This window comes from Lontra canadensis, unplaced genomic scaffold, assembly GCF_010015895.1.
Source record: "Lontra canadensis isolate GAN:19392208 unplaced genomic scaffold, GSC_riverotter_1.0 scaffold14, whole genome shotgun sequence".
Lineage (NCBI taxonomy): Eukaryota > Metazoa > Chordata > Mammalia > Carnivora > Mustelidae > Lontra > Lontra canadensis.
In genome coordinates this window covers 23,694,274-23,710,694 of record NW_022631008.1, presented here as the reverse complement: position 1 = coordinate 23,710,694, position 16,421 = coordinate 23,694,274, and the positions used below count along the sequence as shown (strand labels likewise).

At 50.2% G+C, this 16,421-nt stretch overlaps 1 protein-coding gene across 1 annotated transcript in view; it reads left to right on the top strand.

The window, feature by feature from the left end:
• Positions 1-236: 236 nt before the first annotated feature.
• BEND3 (BEN domain containing 3) overlaps positions 237-16,421 on the top strand; it is a 29,355-nt gene continuing 13,170 nt past the window's right edge. The window contains exons 1-3 of the mRNA XM_032858247.1: positions 237-355; positions 14,599-14,646; positions 15,139-15,341. Coding sequence (XP_032714138.1) covers positions 14,610-14,646; positions 15,139-15,341 — 240 coding nt within the window. The 5' untranslated portion in view covers positions 237-355; positions 14,599-14,609. The remainder of the gene's footprint in view (positions 356-14,598; positions 14,647-15,138; positions 15,342-16,421) is intronic.

Sequence of the window (16,421 nt, the reverse complement as noted above, 5' to 3'; positions counted from 1 at the left end):
GTTCACGCCCGAGCGCCGCCGCCGGTCCCGCGTGTGCCCCGCTGAGGGGGAGGGGCGGGCCAGGGGTGGGGGCGGAGGGGTTGTGGTTCCACTGCAGCGGGGGCTCCTGTGTCCTTGTGCGGAAATGACACACGGAGTCCCGTCACGTCACGCGAGAGCGCAGCGCACGGACACACACAAAGAGAGGGGAAAATACACGGCGCCCTCCCGCCGCCCCCAGCAACTCCCCGGGCCGCCCCGGCCAGGCCCTCCGCGCGCGGCCCCCACTCCCCGGCCCCGCGCTCCCCCACCCCCCCCACGTGGCGCCCAAACTCGGCGCGGGCCCGCTCTGCAAAGTACACAACTCGCGTCCCAGGTAAGTGCGGGGCGGATTAAGCCGGCCGCGCGGTGGCGGCTCCGGGGCAAGACGGACGGGCGAGTGGCTGCAACATCCATGCCGGGGTGGGGGCGGGAGCAGGGGAGGGGACGCGAAGGGGGGCTGCCCTGAGCGCGCCCGCCGGGAGGAGCGCCCACCCCCGCGCAGGGCCGAGCCGCCCAAGCGGGCGCCCAGCGCCCACGGGCTCGCCGCGCCCATTGTGCCGCGCGCCCCTTTGTGCCCGCTCCGAACGCGGCGGCTCCATGGCGTTCCGGGGAGCACGCGCGCTGCGCGGGGGCGGGGGGAGCGCGGAGTGGAACGGTCCGCGCCGCCGCCGCCCGCCCGCCCCACTCGCGCCGTGCGCGGGCCCCGCACCCCCGCCTGGCGCTGCGATGGAGCGGCCGGGGCCGCCGGAAGGCTCTGCGGAGCCCGCGGTGGGCTCGGCGCTCGCGCTCGGCCGGGCTGCGGCGGGGCACGGCTCGGCGTGTACAAGGGGGTGTCAGAGCAGGAGCAGGGGGCGGGGACTGGAGGGAGATGCCGAGCGGGGAGCTGGAGGCCGGAGGAGCCCCCGTTCGGAGGGACGCTGCCTCCGGAGTCTGCAAATGGAGCTAGGCAGGCCGGCGGCGGCGGTGGTGGCCGCCGGAGCGGACAGGGAAGGGCCCCGCCGCCAGGGGGCGCAGCGCTCCCTTCCCCGCTGTCCACGGCGCGGTTCGCGGTTCCCGCTGCCCAGGAGCTGGAGGCGGGCCCGGCGCCCTGGGTGTGCACCCGGCCTGGCGCGGGGCCTTCCCGGCCGGCCGCGAAGCTGCAGCACAGGGCGCTCGGCGCTCCTCGTGACCGCCCGCCCCCTTTCCCTCTTTATTGTAAACTCGGGTTCCCACGCAGACTTTGCCCTCGCCTTGTCGGTGAGCTGTGCTGCAACGCTGGTGAGGGCCTTGTGTGTCGCGGCTTAGTTTTTTACAAGGTGTTTTTACGGGGGTGAGAGAGTTTGATTGCCCAGGTGGCCCGGCTGGAAGAATTGTACACGCAAAGGCTAACCAGACGAGGGGGCACGGAATAGAGCTAATAAGCACCTCGCAGTTGGTAATGTTCAACTTCTTAAAGTGACTTTTGACTGTTCACCGTGGCAGAAAGCTGTGGCTGCAGGAAACTGAGGCAAGGAAGTGAGCACTCTGGCTTGCTGGGTATGTGAGAGAGGGATGGAGGAGATTCTTCTGTTAATCCGTACCCCAGCCCCCTTGGTTTTTGTTCTGTTTTGTTTAATCATCCGTCCCCAGTTCATGGTTTCATATCACCATACAGGACATTGAACAGAAAAGTTTTATGCCCTTCCCTTCCCCCACCGCGCACACAGCAGTAGTTCCAGCAAAGAACAGAGAGCAGTTAGGACCTAATAGACAAGATCTTCATCCCAGTAACCTATTAGAGGGTACTGCGTTGCCCACACTTAATTAGTACTGCCCCTTTTGGTGGTGCCCTTCCAGAACATCCTTTACATGAGCAGAGGAACTGCAGAATGTTTAATAATTAGGAAGGGAAAAATTAGAATCAACCCTGACAGATTTGCTGAGGTGAAAATTTAATCTCCTGCAGAATGTCCCACCTGCCACTTTTTCAAGCTAAAAAGCCCCTGAAGCAATGAGGAAGGAAACAAGAAGCTTTTATGAATTGAATTGACACCGTGATGAAAAATCTGGGGATGTGTCTTTTAAATACCGCAAAATTGTATAATGTAGAAACACATGAAGATTGCTAGCCAAGCAGCAAAAATAACTTGGTGTTAGTGGATGGGAGGCTGGGATGTAGCCTTTTTTCCCCTGGCACCTGGTTGTGATGACAGGTGGTGAATTATGGTGGCCTCCCTTATTATTCATTAGCCCCTTATTGGCTAATGTAAGTTTGGGGGAATTATTTGCAGAATTAATCTTCTGGCTGATGGAACTTTTCTGCCTCCTCCCCCTTGGTGGTTACAGGGGTGTATACGCATGTTCTTTTTCATGGAACTGTGTACCTTTCCCCCCCAGAGAGTGAATCTTACCGTGTGACAATTTTTTAAAATGAAATTTAGAGTCACAACACACGTGCCCTCCAAATGGGGTATTTTATAAAGCGCTTTGTGAGCATCGTTCGCTTTTGCTATTTCTTTCCCCCTCCAGATTGGACAGTTGTTCTTGTCCCTTCTGATGCTCCGGTATTTCTTGCAACATTATTTCAGCTCCGGGCTCTTAGGGCTTCTGGAACAATTCGCCACACATGACCCCCACGTGTCGTGCTAAGAGTGCTGCGTGCTTGGCCTCAGGCCTCCGGCCTCCCGGGGGTCAAAGAGGAGAGGCGCTGTTTCTCTGGGAGCATGTTAGTCACCGAATGATCTGATGTGTTACAAACCAGCCGCGGGTTTTCTGAGCAGCTCACCTGGTAGCATGCCCACCCTCCTATTCAACGCAACTTGAAACACGTTGTATTTAAAATCAGCCCTCTCAGTTCTTTGTTCTCTACCAATGGCCCTGCTCTCCCCTCTCCTATTGGGTTATCAGTGGCCAGTGAAACACAGTTGCATCAGTGTCTGCAATTGCATTGATTGCTAAATTTGAATAAATTACTCATTGGCCTTTTTTTTTTTTTCATGTTTTTATTTATATAAGTAATCTCCATACCTCACGTGGAGCTCACAACCCCGAGATCGAGAGTCGCATGCTCTTCCAACTGAGCCCGTCAGGGCACCCCCCCCCCCCGCCCGGTCTGTCCTGGGGATGTGTTGGGGAATGTCGGTTTGAGCACCGAGCTAGTAATGATGGGAAGGTTGGAGGCATGGGGGTGGGGGAGGTGTTTACAGCCGACTGTGCCCCAACTCTAATTAGCTCATGTGGTCACAAGACGACGTACTCCGAAAAAGTGGGAAGTACAGAGGAAACTCAGCTTGTACCTCCTAGGAAAATTAGTCACCACTGTACAGTCAGGCAGTCACATGGGTGACTGATAGGGTGTGCTGGCCCTTTTTCCCTCCTCGAGCCCCAGCTTCTGGGTACCAAGATTAAAGTTACAAGTCCGGCGCCTTTCCCCATTGATGTCTTTGGAAGGTAGCCTCTCTTGGCCTCAGGAAGGCTTTGAGAGTGTGGCTTAGCTGAGGAGGAGGACATTGTGCTTCCTCGGGTTCAGACAAGACAGTCTGAAGGGTAAGACAGCAGCTCGCAGGCGGGCAGCCTGCCGGGCGGAGGTCGCGCTTGGCCTTGCTGGAAGATGCGGTGGTTCTCCAACGGAGTAAGGAAGGCAGCCACAATTACAGCTTTCGAAAACTCGGGGGAAAATTGCCCTGTTTTTTTTTTGTGAGGACTGGTATTTTTCAAACTGCATTTGCAGATGTGTCTAAAAATAAAAACAAATTGCAAACATGTCCTACAAGTCCCAGGGGCGGGATGCCAGTGCCAAGAGGGCCGGGTTCCGAGAGCCGCGGGACTCCCAGCTGATCCCGTAAACGCAGAGCCCCGCGCCCCGCAAGAGCAGATGGCATGGGAACATTCTTTCTGTCCTTAGGGAGAGCATTTTATTTGATTTCACCCCCTTCCAGTTTGTTTCGTTTCTTTCGTTTACAAGAAAAGTCACTAAACTGTCGAACGCTTTGTCATATTACTTAATTTTGTAGTTTTAAGAACTATCCAGTATTACAATGACTTTGAAAATATTTATTTTAAAGATTTTATTTATTTATTTGACAGGCGGGGGGTGGGGGAAGCAGGCTCCCTGCTGAGCAGAGAACCCGATGTGGGACTCCATCCCAGGACCCTGAGATCATGACCTGAGCCGAAGACAGAGGCTTAACCCACTGAGCCACCCAGGTGCCCTGAAAATCTTGTTATTTAAAAAAGCCTTAAAATGGATAACGTTTACTAGGTGCCATGTGCCAGTCACTTTCTCTTTTGTAATTTTCACAAGAATTCCTTAGGTAGGGTAGTGTGTTCGACTCCATTTTACAGAAGAAAGAACCGAGGGTGGGGAAGCCATTTGCCCCGTGTTAATAAGCTGAACAGTAGGGGGGCCAGGGTTTTAACCCAATTCTTTCTGACCCTGAAGTTCGGTAGGTTTTTCTCGATTTTCTTCAAGATCAGCTGCACTCATCATTGTTCTGGTGGTCCAGAGCCCGGATCCCGGGCTGTCCAAGGGGCCCGTGGACCAGGTGACTTCTGCACCAGAGCCCACCTACAAATGGGTGCTCGGCGGGAAGGGAGGAAGCAGCGTGGCGCACTCATGCCCCACTCCTCAGGCTCTTCTGGAAGGCTGGAGTGAGGCCCCGGAGACCACCTGGGGCCCTGCTCTCTGTGAGGCACAGACCGCTGCCCTCCGTGGTTCTCTGCCTGCAAAGTCAGAGGGCTCTTTCGAGGATGGTGTGGGTTCACCTGGGGAACAGACTGCCAGCCGGCCTTCCAGAACGTGAGCTGCTGTCCTCCTTTTCTCTGCTTAATTTTTAAAATCGATATGACAGAGAAGTATCACAAAGTCAGATGAGTTGTGGCAGTTGTGAAAAGGATGAGGTGAGTTTTTGTTAGGTCTTTACCTTTTTGAAATCCCGAGTATGTTTTCTCAGTAATGGTCCGAGCGTGTTTTCCCCGCTTTACCCCTTGCATGTGGCAACCGGCACAGTCCCCAGCTCCCTGGTGCCCAGGTTCTAAACACAGTGCTCTTCTGGGGCTCCCGTTCTCCAGCAGCCCTTCCTGTGGTGAGAGTTTGCCTCACTTTGCATTTGAGAACGTGACTTGGGAAGGAGGAAGATCTGCCCCCGCCGCATGGCGTGAGGTCAGGGCTGCTGGGCCCCGTCTTCCTGGACCGTACCTCAGCCCGGTGGCCGGTGCTAAGTTCAGTGGACGTTTCCGATTTAGTGGGCTAGAATCCTGAGTCAGCTGGCTGGGATTTGAACCTCGAGGTTTCAGGAAGCCCAAGTACTTCCCATTTCAGGGCCTGCTGCTGGTCCTGGGTGAGTCCTGGCCAGCCACAAGCCCCCGGTGCCTCAGATTAGCATCACACTGCTCTCACCAAGGGGACTGCTCTGGCTGCCCTCTCATGAGCACAGGTTCTCTGGAAAGAACTTGATGAGAAGACCCCTGGCCACTCCTAGCCCCCTCTGAGCAGCACTGGAGAACTTTGTCCCTTGGACACGTGTGGGACACTTAGGGAAGAGCTCCATGACCCTGGGAAGGCAGTGGGCATTGGCAAGGAATCACCACACCAGATGACCCCTCCTTCCCTTACTGTGGTCTTGTCTTCAGCTCTCCACGATAATTCCCCACGACAGATTCTGTGTGACTCCTTATTGCCCACTTGAACCAGTCACCTCACCACACCTTCCTTTTTCTGTGGTCCAGCCATTCCTCAGGTCCGCAGACCTCCTGACCGTCCCTCTCCCCACTACCTCCTGCTGCTTAACCCAGGAGCCAGGCTCCTCAGAGCAGGCCTCTGCTTGCCCAGCTAGGGCCAGTTTTGAGGAGTCAGGGAAGGAGGGCCCCAGAGGCGGGTCAGAACATCTCCCAGACACCACAAGAGAACCCTGAAGAAAGGACCACGTTGAACAGTGGTCATTCAGAATACAGAGACCCAGAAAGCAAGGCCTCTGCCCTGGCAAGTTGTTAAGCTTTGGGCCAGCCACAAACCCTCCGGTGACCCCGCCTTCCATCCCTGATCCAGAAGTCTTGCTCTCTTTTGTTTGTTTGTTTTTGTTTTATTTTTTCCTGCCATGAAATTTGCCTTATTTTGAAAATCCTTCAAGAATAGGCAAATGCACTGATAGAGCCTATGATGTACCCACCAGGAAATGACATTTCCTGATGGTTCAAAAACCAATCTCTTCACCTTCTTATTCATACCCAGGTTTATGAGCTGAGACTTTTTCTGATCTCTCTTTCTCCCCATACTGAGGAGCATTTTTGACTTTCAGAGGCAATAATTCAGAGAAAGATATGAAATGAAAGGCCTTTCCTAGTTTGTCAGTTGTTACATTGTTTCTTAGATTATCCATATTTTAAATGTTTAAAAGTTGAATGATTTGATTTTACATAATGATTATGTTGCTGTCTGTGGGCTTAAGTGGGACCATGGCCTGGCTCTGTTCTATATTCATATTGTAATACTAATTATTTTTAATTTTAAAATATTTTTTCATTTTCAAAGAGTTGCATGCCCACTGTAGAGTATTTGGAAAGAAGAAGGAAATATTAAGGGAAAAAAGTAATCCATAATCCCCTAATTGGAGGTAATTAACATTTTGGCATATTTCCTTCCAGCTCCTTTATGGCATTTTTTAATTATGCAGTTGACATATCCCCAGCAAACTTTGAAGTAGGTTATTATTGACTGGATAGCCCTGTAATGAACAATTGATTTTGAATCTTTACACATAATTTAATGCTCAGCTCTTTCTGTCAATAGAGGTTTTCGAATTCACGCGTTGAGAAAATGTGTTGAAGTTGACTTCCTAACTTTGTATAATGGAAATAACGATAGTGATCAACGGGGATCTCAATCTAGGTCCCTTTCAGTTTGATGCCTCCTACTTTCTCTGCAGCTTTTTGTGAAATTGATCAGTGCGTAATAACAGCTCAGGGCTGCGGAGGGCTTCTGCACCAGGATTTCCTCCCTGTGCTTAACCTGAGAGCCTCTGCCCTCAGCCTAGTGTGGCCACTGTGTATCGTGACTGTCAAGGGTGGGAGACTCCGTAAAGGACCAAGATTTGGTTAAAGGTCCTTATAAGCTCAAAGTGATGAGGAAGATCAAGATTTGCCCATCTAAGCACTGACAAAGTTATTATTTTTTTAAAGATTTTATTTATTTGTTTGACAGAGAAACAAGTAGGCAGAGAGGCAAGCGGTGGGGGTGTGTGTGTGTGTGTGCGCGCGCGTGTGCTTGTATGCGCACGCGAGGGCGAAGCAGGTTCCCTGCTGAGCAGGGAGCCCGATGTAGGGCTCAATCCCAGGAACCTGAGATCATGACCTGAGCCGAAGGCAGAGGCTTAACCCACTGAGCCACCCAGGAATCCCGACAAAGTTATTTTCAAAGTAGATTTCTTTTCCCCCTAGAATAGTGTTATTTCTTCCCTCCAAAGAAAAAAGTCTGATTAAGTACATACCAGAGCTTAAAATTATTTATATCCAGGTCACAAAATTGTAAGCGTTGGTGGTCTTCTGCATAGCTGTGGCAGGCAGCCTGTGTTTACTGGATTTGAGTTATGGTTGTTATAGAAACCCTAATGTAATATCTCCTAACCTTGGGGTTCTGAGTGCTCTTTCCTTCCTGTTACTTTTATCTCACGCTGTTTACCCATCTTCCCCTCCGACAGAGGTTCCCAGAGTCCCATCTTCATCCTCTGGGCCCTCCATCCCTGCTTCTGTTGGTTGTGATCAGTCCTTGTAAGTCAGCTGTCTGGTCGGTCACCCCCTGCACAGAGGACGGTCCCCACACTGGCACCAGCAGCTCTGGTGCGCAGTGGGGGGGTGTGGTCACTCGAGTACTGGGCAGGGAGGCCTCAGCATGTTCCCAGCCTTTCTGAGCCTTGGATCCCGTACCTATGAAAGGAGATCACCTCTGAGGTCCCTTTTGTCTCTCAAACTGTGCCTCAGTTTCCTAATGTGTAAAATGAGACTAACAAGAGTCTCTACCTCATAGGATTGCTGGGGCAGTTAGTTTCTACACGGCGTAAGCTATTGTTTCTGTTGATTGTCTGCCAAGGGCGCAGAGCACGGGACAGTGAGGTGAGGAGTCGGAAGGGATCGGCAGGGCAGCCTGGCCGGCCTCTCGGACTCCCCTGCTGGTGCCCTCAGCACCGCCCGCAGACAGGGAACGCCTTCCCCCACGGAAGGAAGCCTGTTACCGTGACCTTGACTGTCTCCTCCCAGAGAAACTACTCTGGAGCCCTGTCTCCCAGTCTGTTTCTGGGGGAAACGCAAACTAAAAAAAAAGAAATGATAGAGAAATTTCTATGATCTATTAAATGAAAAAACAAGGAGCAGGATCTTAAACCTTCCAGTTTCAGCATCTCTATATGCTTAAAAATTATTAAGACCCCAAAGAGCCTTAGTTTATATGGTTATATCTGTCAGTATTTACGGTGTTAGACATTAAAACAGAGGGGTGCCTGGGTGGCTCACTCGGTTTGTGGAGTGTCGGGGACAACCAGCTCTGGTCATCATCTCCAGGTTGTGCAGTTGAGCCCGACGCCAAACTCCATGCTTACGTCAGAGGCTGTTTGGGATTCTCTCTCTCCTTCTGAGTCTCCTCCCTGCTTGCATGTTCTGTCTCTAAATAAATGAATCAATAAAAATCTTTAAAAAATTTTTAAAAAGAAATTAAAATGGAAAGGTGTTGAAATTTTTTAAAAAAGATTTTATTTATTTATTTGACAGATGGAGATCACAGGTAGGCAGAGAGAGAGGAGGAAGCAGGCTCCCTGCCGAGCAGAGAACCCCATGTGGGGCTCGATCCCAGGACCCTGGGATCATGACCTGAGCCGAAGGCAGAGGCTTTAACCCACTGAGCTACCCAGGCGCCCCTAAATATTTTTAAATTTATTTAAAAACAACCATAATAAGTCCACTACAAGGTAGTGTCAGTAGTATTTTAATGAAAGGTAATTATTCCCCCAGCCCCCCAAAAAATGTTAGTGAAAAGATTGGTATTGTTTACATTCTTTTTTATTTTTTTAAGATTTTTTTTTTTTTTAAGTAATTTCTACACCCAATGTAGGGCTTGAACTCACCACCCTGAGATCAAGAGTTGCAGGCTCTGCCAACTGAGCCAGCCAGGTGCCCCTGTGTTATTTACATTCTTGCATCTCTCTTTAATATCCGGCTCAATAGAAGGCAGCTGAATTTTCCTGGTTGCCTCTGTAGTCAGTCTTTCACAAAATAACGCTTCATGGAGTGTCTGGAAAGCTCTCCTACACGTCTATGAGAGAAAAGGGGCAAAAATACCTCAGTGTTATAAAAACACTTTTCATCTCATAGAACCCTTGAAAGGTCTTGAATATACTTGTAAAGTGGTTCCCCAAAAAGAGGAAAAAAAAGCTGTTTTTAAAAGTGCCCATTTCGGGGCGCCTGGGTGGCTCAGTGGTTAAAGCCTCTGCCTTCAGCTCAGGTCATGATCTCAGGGTCCTGGGATCGAGCCTCACATGGGGCTTTCTGCTCAGCAGGGAGCCTGCCTCCTCCTCTCTCTCTCTTCCTGCCTCTCTGCCTACTTGTGATCTGTCAAAAAAAAAAAAGTGCCCATTTCCAGGGTGTCAGTCCGCCTGGAGCTGGGGAGGGACGCACAGGCTGTGCATGCGGGGACGAGCCAGTGCTGGCAACTGCTGGACACGGTTCATGCTCTGAGAGCCGCTGACCCTGAACATTCTGTGCAAGGATGCACGAGAAAACGGACATCGTTGCCTCTCAGAGAGTGACTGGGGACGGAGGGGGTGGGGAGAGACAGTGGACTTTTTTTTTTTTTTTTAAGATTTTATTTATTCATTTAAGAGAGAGACTGAGAGAACGAGTTGGAGAAGAGCAGCGGGGGAGCTGACTCCCGCCGGCAGGACTCGATCCCAGGACCTTGAGATCACTGACCTGAGCCAAAGGCAGACGCTCAACCCACTGAGCCACCCAGGTGCCCGACAGTGGACTTTTAAAACAAATCTTTTTAAAAATTAATTAATTAATTAATTAATTAACTTATTTATTTATAAGATTTTATTTATTTATTTGACAGAGCGAGATCACAAGTAGGCAGAGAGGCAGGCAGAGAGAGATGAAGGGAAGCAGGCTCCCTGCTGAGCAGAGAGCCCGATGTGGGGCTCCATCCCAGGACCCTGAGATCATGACCTGAGCCGAAGGCAGAGGCTTTAACCCACTGAGCTACCCAGGTGCCCCCAAATCTCCTTTTTATACTTTCTGAATTTTCTTTCTTGTGTGTGCGTTTTCTAGTCAAAAAAGAAAAAAAAGACCCTAAGCATCTTCCCTTCTTAAAATGAACTCCAAAAATAGACATTGACCTGTAATTTGTAAATCTTTTCAACGTTTCCATTTCTTTGTGGCATCTCTGAGAACTGATTCTTTCTCAGCCCCATGAGTGATTCTCACCGTCTGCCTCCCCTGTCGTCCCTCCTCCCAGACTTTCTTCCCGCCAGAGGCAGGAGCTTGCTGATACTCAGGCATCAGATTTAGGCGCATTTCAGCAGGAGGCATGGAGGGAGCCCTGCCAGTGACTGCATTTATGTAGCCAATTTAAGCAACTTAGCCTTTGTAATTTGATATTTGAGTGACTAAAGCATCTTGTTATTTCTGAACGTTTGGGATTACCCTCCCTTTTGTGCTTTTTGTAAACGGAAGGCTTTTCTGATGACATTCTAATCTTCCCCCGCCTGTGTGCCCTGCATGGAAAATTGAACATTGTCTGTCTCGCTCCGTGCAGAAGGATTGAGACTATTAGGCATTTTAATAAAATCATATATACTCTTACGAGCTCTGCAACATTTAAACCTTTCTGTACCCATGACAGTCATTTAGCCTAAGGCTTCCTAGGATGTTTGGTTAAAAGAATAATAATAATAACTGAGCATTTTCAGTTACTAAATTAACCCCTGGAAATTGGTCCTGTTTGAGAGTTCCCCTCCAAGAGGTCATGGGCATTGTAGAACCTGCGATATTTTCGTTAGAGGCAGCAGCAGGCTACATGGGTCTCATTGACCTTTGTTCCCCTCATTTGTTTAAGCATTCCTTTGGGCTTGGCCTGGGGTTTCTGGGGGACATGGAACAGCCACCCCTTGGGGGAGAAAGCTGATTCTCAGGAACACGTGGGTACATACTTTGGTGGTCTCACAACTTGCGAGACTGGTGAGAGCAAGCCCCAGGGGCGGGAGCCATGGTGGTTGGTAACTATAACCTACAGTTCCTGCGGCATGCTCGGCCTCTGGGCGCGCGGTGTCCACCCCAGACAGGCAGCCTTGTGACCTTCATCCGGGCAGATGACAGGAAGTGGAGGGAGCCATGTGTGGAGGTGGCAATGTGATGTCCCTGTCTTTTCTCCCACTGTGTGATCACTGTGTCAGTACAGGGAGGCTGGGAGTCCCCCTGGACATCTCTTCTGCCCTGTGGAGTCTGTGTCTAAGCACGGAATAGACAGATTTTCCAGGTAGCTCCATGCAGACAGACGGAGATTTGGGTGTTCCAGCTGCTGTTGGACAGAAGGATGCAAGGTTGGAAACTGGCCCCCGTGTTCACCAGAACCACCTTACTGGACGAATGAGGATTCTGTGATTTCCGCCCCGGGGGGCTGACTGGAGAGAGACATAGGCTAGTTTTGAATCCTAGTTCTGCCACCGATCAGCTTGGTGACCCTGGGTCAAGTTACCTGCCCTGTGTTCCCTTCCCACCCCCCCTTCCATTTGCAATTATTGTGTTTCCATAATCAAAATATTATAAATATAGTTTTTTCTCTCTTCATTGGAGTAGAGTTGACAAATAAGAATTGTCCAAATTTAAGGAATAATGCCCTTGGTTTCTTTATTGGTAAAATTGGGATTCAGAGAGCTCGGGGCGAGATGGAAGTGTTGGTGACGTGGCCGGTGCATCCAGCTTGCGGTGGGCGGGCTGCGGTGTTGGTTGAGGACCCTCACTCCTGTCCACATCACACAGTCAGATGCAGTTGTGGGTTCTTCTGGCTTTGCCAAAGGGAAATTCCCCAGTTTCCCATGGAGCGGGGTGGCTTTTCTGGCTGGGAGGGAAGGGGCCCGCTGTGCTGGGGTCTGGGTCACTTCCCCTGCTAATCTAGCATCTGTCACTGGTCTAAGGTGACACTGGTTCCAGAGCAGATGCCCTCTGGGTGTCTTGAGTGCCCAGGACGGGGGCCACCGGGAGCCTTCCCAGCCCCGCTTTTGGCTTTCTGCCCCCCCCCACCCCCGCAGGAGGCCAGGTGTGTTCTCTTCACCGTTTTCCTCACCAGGTGCTTGTACGCCTGCGCTAATATCACACGGTGTGGCGTAGAAAACACCCTTCCTGCCTCCTGAGCCCCCGTCCCGGCCAAGTGTACGCCCAGCACTGGGCTGCAGGCCCTACCGGTCTGCCGGAGCCCCAGCGGTATCCCCAGCCCGTGCCAGCACTTGCCTCCCCAGCTCCCTGCCGCTCTCCGGGAACAGCTGGGCAGATAACATGCAGATAACTGTGCTGGCCTTGCTGGGCGCTGTGGTTCTGCCTGCTGTGTTTTTTCACCGACACCTGTTTTCTTCCAGGATTTGCTTGTCCTTTTAATGTCCTCTGCTTAGCGTCTTTGAGTCTTTGTGGTTTTTCTTCCACCTTGACCCTTTCTCTCCCCCGGTGAGCCATCCACCGCCTCCTGCCTTTCCCACCCTTCTCCCCAGTCATCTGTGTCGCGCCCCGCGCCCTCTCTAAGACTCACTCAGTCCTGCCCATCGGTTTCGCTGCTTCTCACCTCTGCTCTGGATTTCAGTGACCGTGGGGTGGGGTCTCCCAGGGCCGTTGGCATCAGGCAAGGCCCGCAGTGCATTTCCTTATGAAGCTCCCCTGCCTGGACTTGAACTTCTCCCCGTGTGGGCTGCCTCGCTGTTTGCAGACTGTGGTTCGCCTGCCTGCCTGTGCTCCACCCGCCCTCACTACTCCCAGCCCCTCAGGGGGGTGATGTCAAAAGTGGGGTTTTTCCCCTTGCAATACAATGGAAATTCACCGTTGGTACTCTTGACCCTTGAATTGGACTTATTATCTTCCCTCAATACCATCTTGTGTGTTACATTTTTCAGATAACAGATACTTCGGTAAATAGCAATTATTTTCAGTGTAATTGCAGTTTCAGATAAATCTTACATTTTTTATTCATTTCTCTGAAAATTAGTAATACAGAGATGGAAAGAACTGTGCCTGTCATAAAGTTACTGTGACATTCTGAGGATACCACATCACATCATAAGCACCATACGCATGTTGCTATTATTAGTGAATTTTGAGGCTGTTAACTGTGTGCATAGTTTACCTAGATTCACTCCCTCTTTCTTGCTTCCCCCGCAACTAAAACTGAGAATCACACACCATTCTATGGCTGTTTGGTGAGTAGCTTACTGGACTTTGTAGATAGCACTGTTTCTCTAGAAATTTCTGAGAAGATACTTCTTAGTCCTGCTCTCCTCAAAGGGTTAATCAGAATGGAAACTCAGTATTTGCAGTCGGCTTAATCAGTTGTGAGAAGCACAACTCAGTGTCAGTAGTACAGGCCGTCAGTGTCTTCTTTTCTAGCATTACTGCCTCATGTACACCTTATTCTGTTTATGAAAGCTGTTATGTCGTTTGGGGGAATCTCAGAGATTTAATGCTACTTTTAATCATGGTGTCTGTTCCATCCTGGCGCAGGCAAGGGGAGTCAGGGGCTCCGCGCCTGACCCTTGCAGCCCATAGAGTGCCCCTTACTCTCGTTGTTCCCCGCCGCCCCCCCCCCCACCTTGTTCCCTTATCAGTAAAAAGAAGGGTTTGGGCCAGATTCTGTGGCGCTCCAGAGCTTTAAAAACCCACACTGCCTCTTCTCCCTGCTTTGGAAGGAAGGGCTAGACCAGCACCATCCAATAAAAATAGAATGCAAGCCACTTAAGTAGTTTCAGATTTTCTAGTAGCTACATTAAAAAAAAAAAGGTGAAATTAATTTTAATAAAGTTTTATTTAGCCCAGTGAATCTGACATTATTGTGTCAACATGTAATCAACATAAGTATGATTAGATATTTTACTTTTTTTTTTCCCTCCGCTACATCATTGAAATCCAGGGTATACTTCCACTTACAGCATGTCTTCATTTGGACGAGCACCTGGAGTCAGTCCTGTGACCTGCTTGTGTCCCAAGGAGCCACCCCCTACATCCTTAGTCCACCTTTTCGGTCTGTGGCTGGAATTTAGAAAGCAGGGACTGACAGGAGATCATCTGAACTTGGGTCTTTTCTAAGACTTGATTTTCTCAAATAACGTTCCCCCTCGGTGTGAAAGTGACTCAGTCGATGCTTTAGGACCCATTCTGCCCACGTGGAGTTTTGGAGAAGCGCTCCCAGAGGGTACGCAGAAGGCCTGGCTGCTTCTAACTCAGAGGATGCGGCTTTCCATGATGTTAGGGAACAGTGTCAGCTCAGCTTCCATGACCCAGAGCCAGGGTTGGGAGGGTAAGGGAATTTCTCATGGGTATGGAAAATTAAGAAGTAAGTCAAGCAATAAATCAAGACTTTGTCTTTGTCTTTTCATTTAGTGGAATAGAAGATGAACTCAACTGAATTCAGTGAAGATGTAGAAGAAGGTAAAAAAAAATGCTTCTTTTTAAAAAATATTTTTAACTTAGTATTTTTTTATTAGGCCATACACTACATGGTTCAAAAATAAAAAGCTACGTAATGAAACATCAGTGGAACTTCTCCCTCCCCTGGTTCCCATCCCCCTCCACCCATACACCTGCTAGAGGTGTCTTATGTATCTTTCCGGAGTTATTTTTACAAATATCATTTCAGAGATGGTATTTATTTCTTTCTATCTACTGTCTTCCCCCCCCAAAAGGACTTTAAAACCAGTTTTGAGCAAAAATTTCTCTGAACATGGTTTTATTGTCTTAGCACTAACGCGGTAAGACAGCGATCACTAGGTTGGAAAGCGCGGTTTAGTTGTTCTTAGACTTCATTATCTGAGTGGTAGTGTCGAGGGCAGCCCGCACCCAGCCTGTCGCTCAGGGAACCCTGCTAACCTCCGAGCGGCCCAGTGGTCTTTCCCGCTGAGCCCTGTTTCTTCTCTGCCACAGTTCTAAAAAATAACACTGTGAAAGTGGAGACAGCGGCCGAAGATGCTGCCCTGGACTGCTCGGTGAGCTCCAGGTCCTCCGAGAAGCACCCTCTGGACTGCGTCTTCACTGCCCTCCAGGATTCCAGCAAGCGGAAGCAGCCGGGTGGCGATGGCCAGCCTGACTCTGTCCCCGGCGTGAAGAGGCGGCGGCTGATTCCCGAGGTGAGGGCCCAGCCCCTTCTGCTGTTTGCTTGGGCTCTGACGTCTCGTTAGATGCTCTGTCTCTCTACCTGTGCGCATCCAGGCGACTGCTGAACCCATGGGCGTGAGAAAGCTTTCGTTGCAGCTGTGCCATCTCTGGCTTAGATTTCGGGAAGGTGTGCTCTCTAACTAGAATTCTTACAGATGTCTGGATTCATGATGCAGCTAGAGGAGCCTTCACAACCCAACCGCTTTTGAGTTTTGCTTTGCTTTGCTTCACTCGATAGCAAGGGCTGTTAAGAAAAGCCTCCCGCATTTTATGGAGTACACACTGTACACAGATTCCTGGAAAAGTTGAGGGGTGGGAGGTCTTTTCCTAAATCAAGCCCATCTTTTATATTAGGAGAACTTATTCAGTGAATCTTTCTACAAAGGGAGTTCTTTTGTAACATACCTGTTACCCCCTAACCTACGAATTTTATGAATTTGCTCTATTTTTTTTCTTTACCTGCTGGTTAGATTGAACTGGACTAAATTTATTATTTTTTTTAAGATTTATTTATTTATTTGAGAGAGAGAGCATGAGCAGGAGGGGGAGAAGGAGAGAGAGAAAGAATCCCAAGCAGACTCCCCACTGAGCATGGATCCTGACACAGGGCTCGATCTCATGACCCGGAGATCACAACTGAGCTGAAACCAGGAGTTGGATGCTTAACTGACTGTGCCACCCAGGTGCCCCTGAACTTGGCTAAATTCTGAGAGATAGAGACACTGGAACTGGACATGGTGGCTCCCTCTAGCAGCCTACAGTCCAGGTGGGAGACAAGACCTGCACACGGAGCAGTTAAGACCAAGGAGAGAGCGGAAGCTTTAGGACATCAGGGGTCTGGCGTGGGATGTTCTACCTCCAAGCCTCCCCATGGGCTGGCAGACACCTTAAACTTTTTTTTTTTTTTTAAGATTTTATTTATTTATTTGACAGAGAGAGATCACAAGTAGGCTGAGAGGCAGAGAGAGAGAGAGGAGGAAGCAGGCTCCCCGCTGAGCAGAGAGCCTGATGTGGGGCTCGATCCCAGGACCCTGAGATGATGACCTGAGCCG